This window comes from Lepidochelys olivacea, assembly GCF_965140295.1.
Source record: "Lepidochelys olivacea isolate rLepOli2 genome assembly, chromosome: 1".
Taxonomy (NCBI): Eukaryota; Metazoa; Chordata; order Testudines; family Cheloniidae; genus Lepidochelys; species Lepidochelys olivacea.
In genome coordinates this window covers 211459264-211476674 of record NC_140411.1, presented here as the reverse complement: position 1 = coordinate 211476674, position 17411 = coordinate 211459264, and the positions used below count along the sequence as shown (strand labels likewise).

At 45.8% G+C, this 17411-nt stretch overlaps 1 protein-coding gene across 5 annotated transcripts in view; it reads right to left on the bottom strand.

The window, feature by feature from the left end:
• The window catches only part of CASR (calcium sensing receptor), a 172094-nt gene that overhangs the window by 87271 nt on the left and 67412 nt on the right, over positions 1-17411 (bottom strand). For 4 of the 5 annotated variants that reach the window (XM_084613440.1, XM_084613437.1, XM_084613439.1 and 1 more), the window contains one exon: positions 15541-15991. In XM_084613440.1, coding sequence (XP_084469566.1) covers positions 15541-15740 — 200 coding nt within the window. In that variant the 5' untranslated portion in view covers positions 15741-15991. The remainder of the gene's footprint in view (positions 1-15540; positions 15992-17411) is intronic. The other variant, XM_084613441.1, reaches the window with a different exon arrangement.

Here is a 17411-nt window from a genome sequence, read left to right as displayed (position 1 = left end):
CTGGTAAGGGTGGGGGGAGTGACAGGAAAAGTTTGGGCACCACTACATTAAAGCTTCAAGGGCCATTAGAGCAGGGAGTGGCAGTTACACTCTGACTTGGTCTAGTCTAAGGTTTCAAGGTGTGATATTAGATTGAGTTCGCTCACTAACATGGAGCTAATACGATGTTTGCTGCCATCACATAATTCACTCTGCTTGTGTGTTCTATCCCTACCACATGTCTGTTTTGTCTGCTTATACAATATTGTCTCATTGTTTCCTGCTACTGTCCCCCAGGAGTCTGTGTTATACTCAGATTATACGTGTTTTGAGACAGGAACTATCTTTTTGCTCTGTGTTTACACAATGCCTAGCACAGTGGGATCCTGGTCTATGACTGGGGCTCCTAGGGTAGGCACTACAGTAAGAGAAATAATGATAATGAATAATAGCTTCAAATTAACACCTTCAAAATCCCAGTCAAAATGAAGAGAATGTGCTAAACTGGCCAAGTTAAAGCCTAGCCCATTTTAACATAGAAAAGCTTTCTCTTCACTAGAGTTTTAGAAGGTGTTAGGGTGTGATATTAGATAGAGTAATCTATACAAGGCATATTATAAAATGCTTCCAGCTAATCTTAGATCATCTAGAGATGCCCAAAGCAATCACATTTCTGACCTCCGCGTTTTTGGCTATTGTCTTTTCCAAGATGGGCATGAATCCCTGGAAGAGATCCTAACCTCTGTGCCATTGAGGCCTCCCAGCTGCGCACTAGTCTCCAGGAGATGCCTTTCACTTGGGTAGTTATTGCTTGAATGAGACTTGGTCATTTACTGCACAGACTCCTTATTAAAGCCAGCTTTAATAATGAGTAAGGCTGCATGTCTGTCATAGAGGTCACGGAAGTCACGGATTCTGTGACTTTCCATGACCTCCGTGACTTCTGCAGCGGCCGGTGCGGCTGGCTAATCCGGGGCTGCCCCAGCAGATCAGGCAGCCCTGGGCCAGTAGCCCCGGCCACTGCTGGGGCAGTTTGGGTGTGGGAGGGGGCTCAGGGCTGCTGGGGCAGGGGGTTGGGGTGTGGGGCGGTGCTTACTTCGTGCAGGGGGGGCTCCCCAGAAGCAGTCGGCATGTCTCTGAAGCTCCTAGGGGGAGGAGCCAGGGGGCTCCACACGCTGCCCCCGCAGCTCCCACTGGCTGTGGTTATCGGCCAATGGGAGAAAAGCCGGAGCTCATGGCAGGGCCAGCATGGGGACACCCCTCGCTTTCCCTCCCCCTAGAAGCTTCAAGGACACATGGAGCCAGTTAGGGAGCCTGCCAGCCCTGCCAACCCTCCCACCCCCAGCACCAGCAGGGGTCCTGGGTCACCACCCCCAGCACCCGCAGTGCCCTCAGACCTCTCCCCCCTCTCCCCCAGAGCACTCATGGCCCCGCAGCTCAAGTTTTAGTTAGGGGTGTATAGTGCAAGTCATGGACAGGTCATGAGCTGTGAATTTGTTTACTGCCCGTGACCTGTCCATGACTTTTACTAAAATACCCGTGACTAAAACATAGCCTTATTAATGAGACCTCATTTCAGGCACCAGAAAACAGCAGGGCCTGGGGTGTTGGGGGCTGTGCCTTTAAGGGCTGAAGAGCTTCCCAGACAGGCAGTTGGGGTTGAGCTGCTCTGAAGCTCTTGTTATGCACAGTCAGTTGAAACTGAACACAGAACAAAGCAGAGTTTTTCCGAGCTCTTTAAGCACTGAGGGATCCGTGGATGGCACAGGGTAGAAGGAACTATGGATCTGGATCATAAACTGTGTGTGTGGGAACAGGTTTTCAGACCAATCCCCTCCCTCTTTCTGTGAATCTCAACAGCCCCAACCCTTTCCACCCACTTTGGGAGGGAGGATGGCCTAGCAGACATGGCTCCAACCACTGGTTCTATTTCTGCTCCTGCCACAGGCTTATGTTGTGATCCCAAGTAAGTTGCTTCTCCTCTCTGTACCTAAGTGTCCCCAACTGTAAGACAAGGATAATGCTACTATCCTACTATATAGGGCAGGGGTGGGCAAACTACAGCCTGCAGGCTGGATCTGGCCTGTCAGGGCTTTCAATCCCGGCCTGCGGGATTGCCAGTTCCCGTGGCGCCACGGGGCTGAGGCAGGCTCCCTACCTGCCCTGGCCCCATGCTTCTCCCAGAAGCGGCCAGCACCATGTCCCTGCAGTCCCTGGGGGAGGGGTGGGAGCAGAGGGTTCTGTGTGCTGCCCTCGGCTGCAGGCACTGCCCCCTGTGGCTCCCATTGGCCGGGAACGGGGAACCGCAGCCAATGGAAGCTTTGGGGGTGGTACCCGCAGGTGAGGGCAGCGTGCGGCGGAGCTGCCTGCCCCACCCCACCTCCAGGAGCCACTGCCGGACATGCTGACATGCGGAGCCTGCCTTAGCCTCACTGCGCGCTGCTGCCCCTCGGAGCTGCTTGAGTAGCAGCACTGGGCTGGAGCCTGCACCCCAAACCCCCCTTGCAGCCCAGACCCTAGCCCCCTGCCCTGAACCCCCTACCCCCCTGCCTTGAGCTCCCTGCCACACCCCTGCTGCACCCCAACCCCCTGCCCTGAGCCCCTTCCTGAACACCACACCCCCTCCCACACTCTGCACTCCCTACCACACCCCAACTCCCTGCCCCAGCCCTACATTCATGGCCCTGCATGCAATTTCCCCACCCAGATGGGGCCCTCGGGTCAAAAAGTTTGCCCATCTCTGATATAGGAGGTTGTGAGACTTAGTTAATATTTGTAAAGCACAGTGGGATCCTCACAGTGGCGACATTAAGCACTTGCAACCAATGTAATCATGGGGGGGCCTAAGCAGCAAGGAGCCCCCTGAAAGCCAGATCCCACTCGCAAAAGTCTTCTGTTTGACCCATCAGGCATCAGCTACTAGGTCCTGCTCCCTGCTGGGGGCTCCGCTGTAAGGACTGCCCTGATACCCGGCTCCAGCTCCACCCTGGGCTGCTGGCAGCTTCAGCACCTATGTGCCCCTGCCCGATCACATCTGCAGTGTTCCCATGCTGACCTGCCTTTGAGCACCTCCACCCCAGCTCAGAGGATGCTCTGCAGCCAGGAAGAAAGTGGCCACCTGGCAGCCAGGGAGCACAAAGTCCGGAACTACCAGGAGCCTGGGGCAAGCCAGAGCTGGGTAGCAAAGCAGTCTTTACAGCAGACCCCCCACTGGGGAGCTGGAAGGAACTGATACCCGGCAGGCCAAACAGAAGGCCCTCATCAGAGGTTCCTGCTCCTGTGCTCCCATGTCAGGCCCTTTCCTTCCCCTGCAGAGCATACTCTAAGCCAGTACATGCTGTTGCCAGGTCCAGGCGGAGAGTGAGAGTTGCTTAAAGGCAGAGGGGACCAGGCAAGGGAGTGCAGGGGCTGGAGCTACTGGGAGCCTGGGGCGGACACAGAAGCAGAGCCAGAGCTAAGTAGCAAAGCTGCCAAGACAGCGGAGCTACCAGCTGGGAGCAGGAGCCAGAGACAGGCAGGGGGAGATGAATGGGAGAGGCTTTGAGAGGAGTCACCCCCTGCTTCCTTGAGGCTCTCCTAATTCTCCTGCTGCCCCCAACACTGGTAGGGGCCCCGGAATCGAGGTTTGTAGGGGGCCCACAGAGGACAAACACTGCCACTAGACCCTCAGGTGGAAGGAGATATAAAGGTGCCACTTCAACAAACCTCCTCACCCTCCTCCAACATGCTGAGCAGGCAGTAACATGGACGTCTCTGCAGCTTCCTTCTCCACAATTATTTCCCTTCAGGCTGCCCCACTTCAAAATCTTCATTTGTGGGCCCAGCAGTGTCACCTTAGCTCAGGGCCAGATGATTTGTTCTGCTTGCACTTGCCTCCTTAGACCTTCAACGAACACTGGTGTGTTTTTTACAAGGAAGCCCAGAAACATTTTTTGGTTTGAACAGCTCCCACAGCCTGGACCCAGAGGAGAGATGAAGATCTATTGGAACACTCAACATCTTTATGTTACACAGTGACTTCAGTGCAAAAACAACAAATCTTCATCAGCTGCACCCACCAAGACTTAAAATCCACAAGCATGAAACTAATAAAACAAGAGAGGAAAGAACAACAAAGTAAAGTGGAAAGAAAAGGAGTACTTGTGGCACCTTAGAGACTAACCAATTTATTTGAGCATAAGCTTTCGTGAGCTACAGCTCACTTCATCGGATGCATACTGTGGAAAGTGTAAATGATCTTTTATACACACAAAGCATGAAAAAATACCTCCCCCCACCCCACTCTCCTGCTGGCAATAGCTTATCTAAAGTGATCACTCTCCTTACAATGTGTATGATAATCAAGTTGGGCCATTTCCAGCACAAATCTAGGTTTTCTCAACCCGCCCCCCCCCCCACACACACAAACCCACTCTCCTGCTGGTAATAACTTATATAAAGTGACCACTCTCCTTACAATGTGTATGATAATCAAGGTGGGCCATTTCCAGCACAAATCCAGGGTTTAACAAGAACATCTGAGGAGGGGGGCAGGGTTAGGAAAAAACAAGGGGAAATAGGTTACCTTGCATAATGACTTAGCCACTCCCAGTCTCTGTTCAAGCCTAAGTTAATTGTATCCAATTTGCAAATGAATTCCAATTCAACAGTTTCTCGCTGGAGTCTGGATTTGAAGATTTTTGTTGAAGAATTGCAACTTTCATGTCTGTAATCGCGTGACCAGAGAGATTGTAGTGTTCTCCAACTGGTTTATGAATGTTATAATTCTTGACATCTGATTTGTGTCCATTTATTCTTTTACGTAGAGACTGTCCAGTTTGACCAATGTACATGGCAGAGGGGCATTGCTGGCACATGATGGCATATATCACATTGGTGGATGTGCAGGTGAACGAGCCTCTGATAGTGTGGCTGATGTTATTAGGCCCTGTGATGGTTGAATTGGAATTCATTTGCAAATTGTATACAATTAACTTAGGCTTGAATAGAGACTGGGAGTGGCTAAGTCATTATGCAAGGTAACCTATTTCCCCTTGTTTTTTCCTAACCCTGCCCCCCTCCTCAGACATTCTTGTTAAACCCTGGATTTGTGCTGGAAATGGCCCACCTTGATTATCATACACATTGTAAGGAGAGTGGTCACTTTATATAAGTTATTACCAGCAGGAGAGTGGGTTTGTGTGTGTGTGGGGGGGGGGCGGGTTGAGAAAACCTAGATTTGTGCTGGAAATGGCCCAACTTGATTATCATACACATTGTAAGGAGAGTGATCACTTTAGATAAGCTATTGCCAGCAGGAGAGTGGGGTTTGGGGAGGTATTTGTTCATGCTTTGTGTGTATAAAAGATCTTCTACACTTTCCACAGTATGCATCTGATGAAGTGAGCTGTAGCTCACGAAAGCTTATGCTCAAATAAATTGGTTAGTCTCTAAGGTGCCACAAGTACTCCTTTCCTTTTTGCGAATACAGACTAACACGGCTGTTACTCTGAAACCTGTCATTATGCAAGGCACTGCATTTAGCCGTATGGAGTGGAAATCTATCAACTGCATGAAAAAACTTGTACAGATACAGACAGACATCATCTTCTTTTCCAAATGCAAACAGATGGACATCGTACCAAAAGGACTGAAGGTAAAAAATCCATTACAATCTACATACCACACAGACTATGCTGACAGCTTGTGCCACACGCTCTCAAAGAAACTGCGGAATCACCTGATCAACATCCTCTACAGCAAACAGGGAAAGATTAAGAATGAGTTCTCAAAAATGGATACTCTCATAAAAAAAGAAAAGGAGTACTTGTGGCACCTTAGAGACTAACCAATTTATTTGAGTATGAGCTTTCGTGAGCTACAGCTCGAGCTGTAGCTCACGAAAGCTCATACTCAAATAAATTGGTTAGTCTCTAAGGTGCCACAAGTACTCCTTTTCTTTTTGCGAATACAGACTAACACGGCTGTTACTCTGAAACCTCTCATAAAAAAACAACCTTCCACACAAACTTCCTCGTGGCTGGACTTTACTAAAACTAGACAAGCCATTTACAACACACACTTTGCTTCTCTACAAAAGAAAAAGGACACTAAACTTTCTAAACTACTACATGCCACAAGGGGCCACAGCAATGGTTCCCTCAACCCACCCAGCAATATTGTTAACCTATCCAACTATACTCTCAGCCCAGCAGAAGCATCTGTCCTATCTCGGGGCCTCTCCTTCTGCCCCTCCACCCCCACGAACATGATACAGTTCTGTGGTGACCTAGAATCCTATTTTCGACGTCTCTGACTCAAGGAATATTTCCAACATACCTCTGAACAACATACTAATCCACAGAGACCTCCCTACCAACACTACAAAAAGAAGGATTCTAGGTGGATTCCTCCTGAGGGTCGAAACAGCAGACTGGACTTCTACATAGAGTGCTTCCGCCGACGTGCACGGGCTGAAATTGTGGAAAAGCAGCATCACTTGTCCCATAACATCTCCATGAGAAAATTAGAGCTTTTAAAGGCAGAACAAAAGATGTTTCCTGTCTTGATTATAATGGAACATCTAATGTGGGTGCAAAGGATGTTAAAATGTCCTGAAATCAGGACGGTGCACTGTGATGCAAAAATACTGTTTTACAGTGTGGAAATGTGTCATAGTGTGGACGATCAGATTATGGAGATGTGTATCAGAATATTGCATTGTTGTACTGCATTCTGGTGATACGATGGCATTTTGTCACCAGAAGGCAATGATGTATCGTAATGCTGTGAAGATTCATTGTCATTGCAAAAAATCACAATATTATGATATAAACAGTTCATGATTAGGGTGCCTAGACGCTACGCTATTTCAAATAATACATTAATAATAAATAATGTTTCTGAGATCTAAAAAAGACAGAGAGATTAGGATATGAATAAGGCCATTGGGGACGGATTCATTCTCTGATGTATTCTGCCTTTGTTACCATTCTACACAAAATGTATACACCAGAAATGTGATGGGAAACAGTCTAAGTAGAGCTGCAGGCAAATATACAACATAGGAGATGAATTTTACATCACTCTCTCAATACTTACACTACTTAAACAATTAATTATATATAAGATATTTCAGAAACACAAGCTGCAAATATGCAATTCCTGTGGCTTGAGATACCCCCATCTTACATTTCCAATGAGGATGAAAATTGTGGGCAAGTTTTTCTCTTAGGTTTTAGGACTCAGCCCTCAAACTGGTAAGACCAAGGTAGGGAGAAGTATTTTGCACTGGGACAATGAGAGCAACGGGGAAATTCTTATTCTTCTTTCTTCTTTTCACTGTTAAATTCAGTATGAGAAATTTTCCAGATAATATTATGTAAGATACACAAATTAAATTTATGTCAGTGAATATGCAGAGGCATTGGATAGCTAGACAAAGACTGTCAGGAGGCAATTCTACAAGTATTTGAATGGGGAGGAGTGGGCATGGAACTGTTTTGTGTATCGTGAGAAGATATGATAGGAGTAAAAGGATGAAACTGATCAAGGCTGAATATCAGGAAAAATATCCTAACACTGCAGTTCAGGTTGAATAGTTTCAAAATGGAAGGGGTGGAAGCCCCATTGGTTAGGACATTTATCAGGCAATAGAATAGACCAGAAAGGAGCAATGGAACCACCTGGAATGCTAGGGATGGGCTGGATGGAACTCATACATCTTTCTTCTCTCTCAAGGCTAAGATTCGGCCACAGAATAAATATGGTGGCTTTCTGCTATTACTGTCTAATGAAAGAAAAGAATGAGAAAAAAGAGAAAGGTACCATTTTGGACATACCCATTTAGAGAGGTTGACCAAATGCTCATGAACAGATTGGGCTCAATTTTCCCATATGGTTTGACACATGCCTTTGATAAAAAAGATGCAGTTGTACCCAGTCATCTAAAATAAGGTCATATCATCCAATGCCAAATTTAAAGGGAATTAATAGAACAGGGCAATTATCAAGTGATCCATCCTTTGTCATCCAGCCCCAGCATCCGGCAGTCAGAGGTTTAGGGACACCTAGAGCATGGTGTTGGATCCCTGGCCGTCATGTATAATATCATTGATGGACCTATCCTCCATTAAAACATCTAATTCTTTTTTGAACCCAGTTAGACTTTTGGCCTTCACAACATTCTTTGGCAATAAGTTCCACAGGTTGACTGCGTGTTGTGTGAAGAAGTATTTCCTTATGTTTGTTTTAAACCTGCTACCTATTAATTTCATTGGATGACCCCTGTTTCTTGTGTTACATGAAGGGATAAATAACACGTCCTTATTCACTGTCTCCACACCATTCATGATTTTACAGACCTCTGTCACATCCCTTCTTAGTTGTCTCTTCTCCAAGCTGAACAGTCCCAATCTTTTCAATCTCTCCTCAAATGGAAACTGTTCCATACCCCTAATCATTTTTGTTGCCCTTCTCTGTACATTTTCCATTTCTAATATATCTTTTTTATGAGATGGGGCAACAAGCCCTGGAGCTTTAGATGCAGCAAATAGTCCAGGATGTTCTGCATCAAGGCCTCCTCAGGACGAACGTGCTTGTCCAATGTCCAGTGTGCGAAGCGCTTCCACTTGGCCACATAGGTAGCCCTGCTGGACGGCTTCCTGCTGCCCAGCAGGACCTGCTGGACTGCCGCGGAGCACCCTCGCTCGTCTGTGCTTAGCCATGGAGCAGCCACACTGTCAGGTGCAGCAATGCCAGGTTCGGGTGCAGCAGATTGCTGTGGTTCTGGGATAGCAGTTCTGGATGGAGAGGTAACTGCAGCGGGTTGGCCACTGAAAGATTCAGAAGCATGTTGAACCAGTGCTGGTGAGGCCACGCCAGGGCAATGAGAATGACCCACATTCTGTCTTGCTTCACCTTTAGCAGGACTCTGTGGATAAGCAGCACTGGCGGAAGACCACGGGATCAGGAAGGCATCCGACAGGATACCCCTGTCTCCACCATATAGGGAGTAGAACATGTCAGCCTGGACTCAAATAGGTCCAACTGGGGAGTTCCCCACCGTCGGAAGATCAAGTTGGCCACCTCCAGATAGAGGGACCACTTGTGGCGAGAGGAGAAGGTCCTGCTGAGGTGATCTGCCAGGACATTCCCGGTTCCAGGTAAAAAGAAAAGGAGTACTTGTGGCACCTTAGAGACTAACAAATTTATTCGAGCATAAGTTTTTGTGAGCGACAGCTCACTTCACTGGATGCATTCAGTGGAAAATACAGTGGGGAGATTTATATACCCAGAGAACATGAAACAATAGGTGTTACCATACACACTGTAACAAGAGTGATCAGGTACGGTGAGCTATTACCATCAGGAGAGCGGGGGGGAGGGGAGGAACCTTTTGTATGATAATCAAGGTGGGCCAGCAGTTGACAAGAACTTGTGAGGAACAGTATGGAGGGAAGTAAACATGGGGAAATAGTTTTACTTTGTGTAATGACACATCCACTTCCAGTCTCTATTCAAGCCTAAATTAATTGTATCCAGTTTGAAAATTAATTCCAATTCAGCAGTCTCTCATTGGAGTCTGTTTTTGAAGTTTTTTATTGAAGAATTGCCACTTTTAGGTCTGTAGTCGAGTGACCAAAGAGATTGAAGTATTCTCTGACTGGTTTTTGAATGTTATAATTCTTGACGTCTATTTATTCTTTTACGTAGAGACTGTCCAGTTTGGCTAATGTACATGGCAGAGGGGCATTGCTGGCACATGATGGCATATATCACATTGGTAGATGTGCAGGTGAACAAGCCTCTGATAGTGTGGCTGATGTGATTCGGCCCTATGATGGTGTCCCCTGAATAGATATGTGGACACAGTTGGCAACGGGCTTTGTTGCAAGGATAGGTTCCTGGGTTAGTGGTTCTGTTGTGTGGTGTGCAGTTGCTGGAGAGTATTTGCTTCAGGTTGGGGGGCTGTCTGTAAGCAAGGACTGGCCTGTCTCCCAAGATCTGTTAGAGTGATGGGTCATCCTTCAGGATAGGTTGTAGACCCTTGATGATGCATTGGAGAGGTTTTAGTTGGGGGCTGAAGGTGATGGCTAGTGGCGTTCTGTTATTTTCTTTGTTGGGCCTGTCCTGTAGTAGGTAACTTCTGGGTACTCTTCTGGCTCTGTCAATCTGTTTCTTCACTTCCGCAGGTGGGTATTGTAGTTGTAAGAAAGCTTGATAGAGATCTTGGAGGTGTTTGTCTCTGTCTGAGGGGTTGGAGCAAATGCGGTTGTATCGTAGAGCTTGGCTGTAGACAATGGATCGTGTGGTGTGGTCTGGATGAAAGCTGGAGGCATGTAAGTAGGCATAGCGGTCAGTAGGTTTCCGGTATAGGGTCGTCTTTAAGTGACCATCACTTATTAGTACCGTAGTGTCCAGAAAGTGGATCTCTTCTGTGGACTGGTCAGTGGGGCTGTCAATCTTCGCTCCAACACGGCCACTGATGAGCACTGAGAAGGGGGCAATGTCTTCACTGAAACGCCCCATGCTCCCCAATACGGCCACTGTGTTGGCCACTGGCATTGCTAGAATGGAATTGACATGAGCAAGCACTCAAAGAACCTTTGTTCTCAGAGTTAGATCAGTTAGAGAGTGCTTATCTAAAAGCAGGTTTCAGAGTAGCAGCCGTGTTAGTCTGTATCAGCAAAAAGAAAAGGCGTACTAGTGGCACCTTAGAGATGAACAAATTTATTTGAGCATAAGCTTTCGTGAGCTACAGCTCACTTCATCGGATGCTGTAGCTCATGAAAGCTTATGCTCAAATAAATTTGTTCGTCTCTAAGGTGCCACAAGTACTCCTTTTCTTTTATCTAAAAGCAGTCTACATAGATACATAATGGCTTAACTGCTTTGCTTCAATATCAGCCTGATCCAAACCCCACTGACGTCAATGGACCCATTTAGATCAGGCTTTATGTAAGCAAGCACAGGCTGAATCTTAAGATGTCAGTTTGCACATTTAAAATACAATTTTACTGCATCTAAGACAGTAAAGGAATGCTGAATCAAGTTCAAATGCTGACATGTACCACTGCTTTGAGAGTGTGACAGAGAAGGTATGCTGGATTTTATATACGTTTAGTGCTAGATCCACAAGGAAATATAGGGACCTAACAGCTGCTTTAGGCACCTAAATCCAAAATGTAGATGCTCAAAACCCTGCTCAGCTGCTTCCTAACCCTGAAGTAGGGGTGCTGGAACAATCTGTATAATTGGGGTGCTGAGAACCATTGAACCAAACTGTAAATCCTGCATATGATGGAAACCACTTCAAGCCAGGGGTGCAGCAGCACCCCCAGTACCCCTAGTCCAGCACCTGCCCTGTAGGGGCATAAATTCCCTTGGCACCTAGATTTCTGCTAGAAAAATCCGTGAGACACCTATATTTCTCTCAGTGGCCATGCGCAAAGCTGCCTACCTCCTGCTGCTGCTGAGCTGCTCTGTGCCTAAGCCACAGTGGGGTTCTCAGACTAAGCATTCCCCTGCCTATCTTGTCTGTGGGGCCCAATGCAGTAGTCATCCTCAGAGACTGCCTCAGAACAAGCTTACAGGATTGGGCCCTGCACAAGGCAGATCTGAGGAGAATAGTTCAGTGGTTAGAACATTCACCCAAGTTGTGGGAAACCCAGGTTCAAATCCCTGCTCTGTCTGAGGTGGAACAAGGATTTGAACCAGATCTACCCCCAACCAATGGGGTACAGGGTATTTTAGGGTTGGGGTTCTCTCAGTGTCTCCCACTGAAGCTGATCAACTTTGCATGAAAGTTGCACTGAAGAAGCAACAGGAACTTGAATCTGGGTCCCCCACATCAGTGCCCTAACTAGCAGGCTATAGAGTCATTTTTCACTCTCTGGCCCAATGAATGGATGTGCTCAAACCACTGCGTATGCGGCAGGGGGCACCTCTTCCCCCTCAGTTTTTTTGCTACAAAGGACTGCCTTAGTTCATGGCTGTGAATCTTGAGTGGAAGGAGGCATCCAACTCCCCTTGAGGGGATGGGACGTAGGCATTTCCTACTGATTAGCTTAGGCCTCTCCCTGATCAGCTTGGTGCCTTCCATGAATACCTTTCCCAGGCACTTAACTCTCCTTGTGAATTGTACAGGGAGCCTGGGTACCTAGCTCAGGGCTGTGGAGTCCACTGGGTGGCAAGGTGCCTAAATGTCAGCTATTGCAACACTTAATCTACATCCACTGTGTAGAATCATAGGACTGGAAGGGACCTCGAGAGGTCATCTAGTCCAGCCCCCTGCACTCTTGGCAAGACTAAGTATTATCTAGATCATTCCTGACAGGTGTTTGTCTACCCTGCTCTTAAAAATCTCCAATGATGGAGATTCCACAACCTCCCTAGGGAATTTATTCCAGTGCTTAACCACCCTGACAGCTAGGAAGTTTTTCCTGATGTCCAACCTAAACCTTCCTTGCTGCAATGTAAGCCCATTGCTTCTTGTCCTATCCTCAGAGGTTAAGAAAAACAATTTTTCTCCCTCCTCCTTGTAACAATCTTTTATGTACTTGAAAACTGTCATCATGTCCCCTCCCAGTCTTCTCTTTTCCAGACTAAACAAACCCAATTTTTTCATTCTTCCCTCATAGGTCATGTTTTCTAGACCTTTAATCTTTTTTGTTGCTCTCCTCTGGACTTTCTCCAATTTGTCCATATCTTTCCTGAAATGTGGTACCCAGAACTGGACACAATACTCCATTTAAGGCCTAATCAGCATGGAATAGATTGGAAGAGTTACTTCTTGTGCCTTCGCAAAAAGGAAAGGAGTACTTGTGGCACCTTACAGACTAACCAATTTATTTGAGCATGAGCTTTCGTGAGCTACAGCTCACTTCATCGGATGCAGATGACATAAAAGACGTAAAAGAATAAATGGACGCAAATCAGATGTCAAGAATTATAACATTCATAAACCAGTCGGAGAACACTTCAATCTCTCTGGTCACGCAATCACAGACATGAAGGTCGCTATCTTAAAACAAAAAAACTTCAAATCCAGACTCCAGCGAGAAACTGCTGAATTGGAATTCATTTGCAAATTGGATACTATTAATTTAGGCTTAAATAGAGACTGGGAGTGGCTAAGTCATTATGCAAGATAACCTATTTCCTCTTGTTTTTTCCCACCCCCCCCCCAGATGTTCTGGTTTAACTTGGATTTAAACTTGGAGAGTGGTCAGTTTGGATGAGCTATTACCAGCAGGAGAGTGAGTTTGTGTGTATATGCGGGGGGGGGGGATGTGAGAAAACCTGGATTTGTGCTGGAAATGACCCACCTTAATTATGCACATTATAGGGAGAATGGTCACTTTGGATGAGCTATTACCAGCAGGATAGTGAGTTTGTGTGTGTGGTTTTTGGGAGGGGGGTGAGGGGGTGAGAGAACCTGGATTTGTGCAGGAAATGGCCCAACTTGATTATCATGCACATTGTGTAAAGAGTTGTCACTTTGGATGGGCTATCACCAGCAGGAGAGTGAATTTGTGTGGGGGGGTGGAGGGTGAGAAAACCTGGATTTGTGCTGGAAATGGCCCACCTGATGATCACTTTAGATAAGCTATTACCAGCAGGACAGTGGGGTGGGAGGAGGTATTTTTTCATATTCTCTGTGTATAAATAAAGTCTGCTGCAGTTTCCACGGCATGCATCCGATGAAGTGAGCTGTAGCTCACGAAAGCTCATGCTCAAATAAATTGGTTAGTCTCTAAGGTGCCACAAGTACTCCTTTTCTCTGGGAACAGTTTCCCAACCAGTTTTGCACCCACCTTATGGTAGCTCCATCTAGGTTGCATTTCCCTAGATGTAGATCTAGCCTATAGTTTTTAGGTAAGTGTATTGAATAAAACAAGAGAGGCTTTAGAATTGTTTTGTTGAAGTTCTTTCCTTCTGCTCTCTTATGCACTGTATTCAGACCACTATGTGCTGTGACTCTGTCTGATCTTATAAACTAGTTGGATTGAACCAGCTAAGTATTTGGATGGGAGACCACTAAGAAAACCTAAGTCAGTGGTTTTCAACCTTTTTTCATTTGTGCACCGCTACAAAATTTCAAATGGAGGTGCAGACCCCTTTGGAAATCTTTGACATAGTCTGTGCCCCCAACAGGGATCCACGGATCACTGGCTGAAAACCACTGTTCTATCGCAATGACAACCTTTCCCGGACTTCTTAAACATTGTCTGCGCTCTCCCCCGCAGGGGTCTGCGGGCCACAGGTTGAAAACCACTGCACTAGGCAAAGCAGGAATGGTGTCAGGCATTCATTATCATCATTCTGAATCCATATTGAACTAATTCCCCAGCCTAGTATTAGAAGTCAGTGTGCTTCTAGACATGCTGTTTTTAGATAAGGTGTAAAACAGACATCCTGACCACGTGTTGTTATTAAAGTCCCATGCCTCTTTACTGCTCAGGAGCACAAGTGTTTCCCCCCTTTGCCATGACCAAATTCCAAACTGAATATCTTACATTTTGCCTCCATGAAGTTTCAATTGAATTCAATTTTTGTCGTAATGTCCAATCTTAAATTGCTATGTAGTGTTGCTGTGCAAGGTTAAACATCTGCCACATCTCACCCCAGAACTGGCTATATTTCAGTAGTGGAAGAAGCAATTCACATACATACACATAGACCTTAGTGCCAAAGACTTTGCCCAGTCTATAGGCAGTATTTACACAAAAGTAATTGAATTTTGGTTGAGCAAGGATCGATTACGGAATTCAGCTTTGGGCCCATAGGGCCAGATTTTTTAAAGTATTGAGGTGCCTACAGAGGAAGACAGGTGCCTAGAGGAATTTTCAAAAGTGCCTAGGCATCTAATGCCCACTTATCTGTACTTCAGGCACCTAAACACTTTTAAAATTTAGCTCACAGTAAGTGAAGTGCTTTGGGAGGGAGGAGGAAAGGCACAACAAAAATATGAGATTTCATTATTTCAAAACCCTTTTTTGCCACATATAACTGTAGTCAGACAATCTTATAAAAATTTTGGTCACTTCCATTGCATTTGCTGTGATTCTAAGTAAAGTATATATGTATTATTTATTAAACATCCATTATTCGTTGCCTGAATAGATTTGTGTATTTGTGATTTGGCAGCATTGAGAACTATAACTTGCATTGTTATTTCTCACTGTAAGCCACTAAATAATTCTTAACATTTACTTTCACTTATTCACCGTTCATTCTCTTTACACCACACACTTCCATGGTCTTGTATTACTTAGCTCTGTGGGGAGCAAGTCTACTGTCTTCACATGGTGCCCCCCATCAGTAGCAAAAAGCAAAGATAATGTAGATGGAATGCAAAATTGGAGCTTGAGTTCTTGTCATAAAAGCAAAAGACAAATACTTAACTCTGTAAAGCATTTGGGTTACAAATTGTATTAAAGATACTATATACAGTAAAGATGTGTTGTATTTGATAGCTAGCTACCGCTATACTACTGAAGCAGTAAGGCACCTCACTTATAACTGACTGAGGTAAAGGCTCCAGCATTGCAGATTTTTACCAGTTTCTTTTTGGCTTACCTTATACACTCCACTGATTCTGGCCTAGATTTTAAATCCTGGTCTTTGGCAGCCACTCCAAAATGAATGGGGAACAGTCCCCCAAGAATAATGTCTCCCTTCTTCTGCGCCCTTTGATTTGGTCCGTAGGCAGAGGTGTTCCAGGTAAACACCAAGAGAATCAAACAGCAACTATAAAAAGTCATCATTCCTTTTTTCATAAGTGCATTACAGGATGCAAAAGTAAAAAAGATGTAAGAAAATAAATGGATCTAGTAACGTCTGACAAGTATTTCCTCTCCCTAAGGCAGCACACTCTGGGTTGGGAGTGCATGCCTGCAGTACAATAAGCCACAAGATGGTAGAGTCAGGGCTGGTATTTCTCCTGCTATCTTCTCCATTGCACACTAGATCCTACAGTCCTTGGTTCTTCAGAACTGAAGTGTTATGTGGAGCCCATCTCTGAGACCTTCTGAAAAAGAATGAGATACAAAAAGTGACCAGCTACACAAAGAATTGTTATTTGCACTTTTGTGCAGTGCCTTTTATTCATGTACCCCATCGCTGGCTGCATTATGGCTACTCTATTTCAGTTTTCACAGGACAGCAAGGGTCACCACTCCTCCCAACATGTGGTATAGGCCTGGTTTTCATGGGTTTATCCTACTTCTTGGGCTACTGAAGAGTCCCAAAGTCATGATGGTGTTACACCACTGCACCTCCACACCACAATGCTACAACTATACATGGCAAGTATGTGACATGCAGCATAATGAAACATCAATGGAAATTCTGTATGCATAGCAGCACCAGTCCTAGCTAGACACATACCAGGTGCAAAATTTTACAGGGTCCCATGCGTTCAAGGGCGGCCCTGCTTTGTCAAATCCCCTTCCCAGGACACATCCGGCCCCTCCTCCACCCAACAGCCCATAACAACTCACTCCCACTTTGAAAGATGAATTTGGCGCCCCACCTCTTCTAGTTGCTGAGATGCTCCCTGCCCCACTTCTAATTTATGAAATCTGCATGACCATCCCCAACCCCTTAATAACAAGTACCCTGGACCCTCTCAGCTGCCAAATTCTCCCATCCCCCAGATGTGCTAAGTGGGTTACAGAAGTCTGCCTGACGTCTGTGAAGTCTGCCTGTCTTACTTCACAATGAGCCTTGCAAAATCTAGAGTCAGCCCTATATAAACAGTACATATAGTGGTTACTGGGGATCGGGGTGGAAGATTGCATCCCATTTGGGATAAGAGAGATGACATAAAGCAAGTAGAGAATGGGAAACCCTACTTAGGTAAAGTAAGAACCAACCTACACCTTGGCCCAAAACTCAGACCAAACGTATTTGATACTCAGAGAAATATGGTAAACTGTTTGGCTTGGGTTTTCCACCCTATTTTCACAGAGTCCTTACCACCTTCCTGTTTGGGCCAGATTCCTTTCCCTCCAGCAGAAAGAAGCTAACAAGAAAATCTTTTCTCATAAGCCTTCCCACCCAAAATGGCTTTGGAAACCTTGTAAAATCAGGATATTTCTCCAAGTTGAACCTCTGAGTCTTCTGAGGTTCACTGATCATACCATTCCTGGTTTAGTTACGAATCCTGCTTTGAGGACTGCATCCTGCTACATATTGTGTCTCATCTGTGTTCGGTAGATTTCCTTCTGTAACATAGTAACAGACCTGCTAAGTTAAGAGGTGGCTTAATCAGAGTCTGCACGTATGTACATGAGGAAAAGAAATCTGATAATGGAAGGCTCTTCAATCTAGCAAAAGTATATCAAGATGCAAGGTCTGGAAACTGAAGCTAGACAAATTCAGATTAGAAGCAAGGCGCACATTTTTAACAAGATAATCAACCACTGGAGCAACGTACCATGGATTGT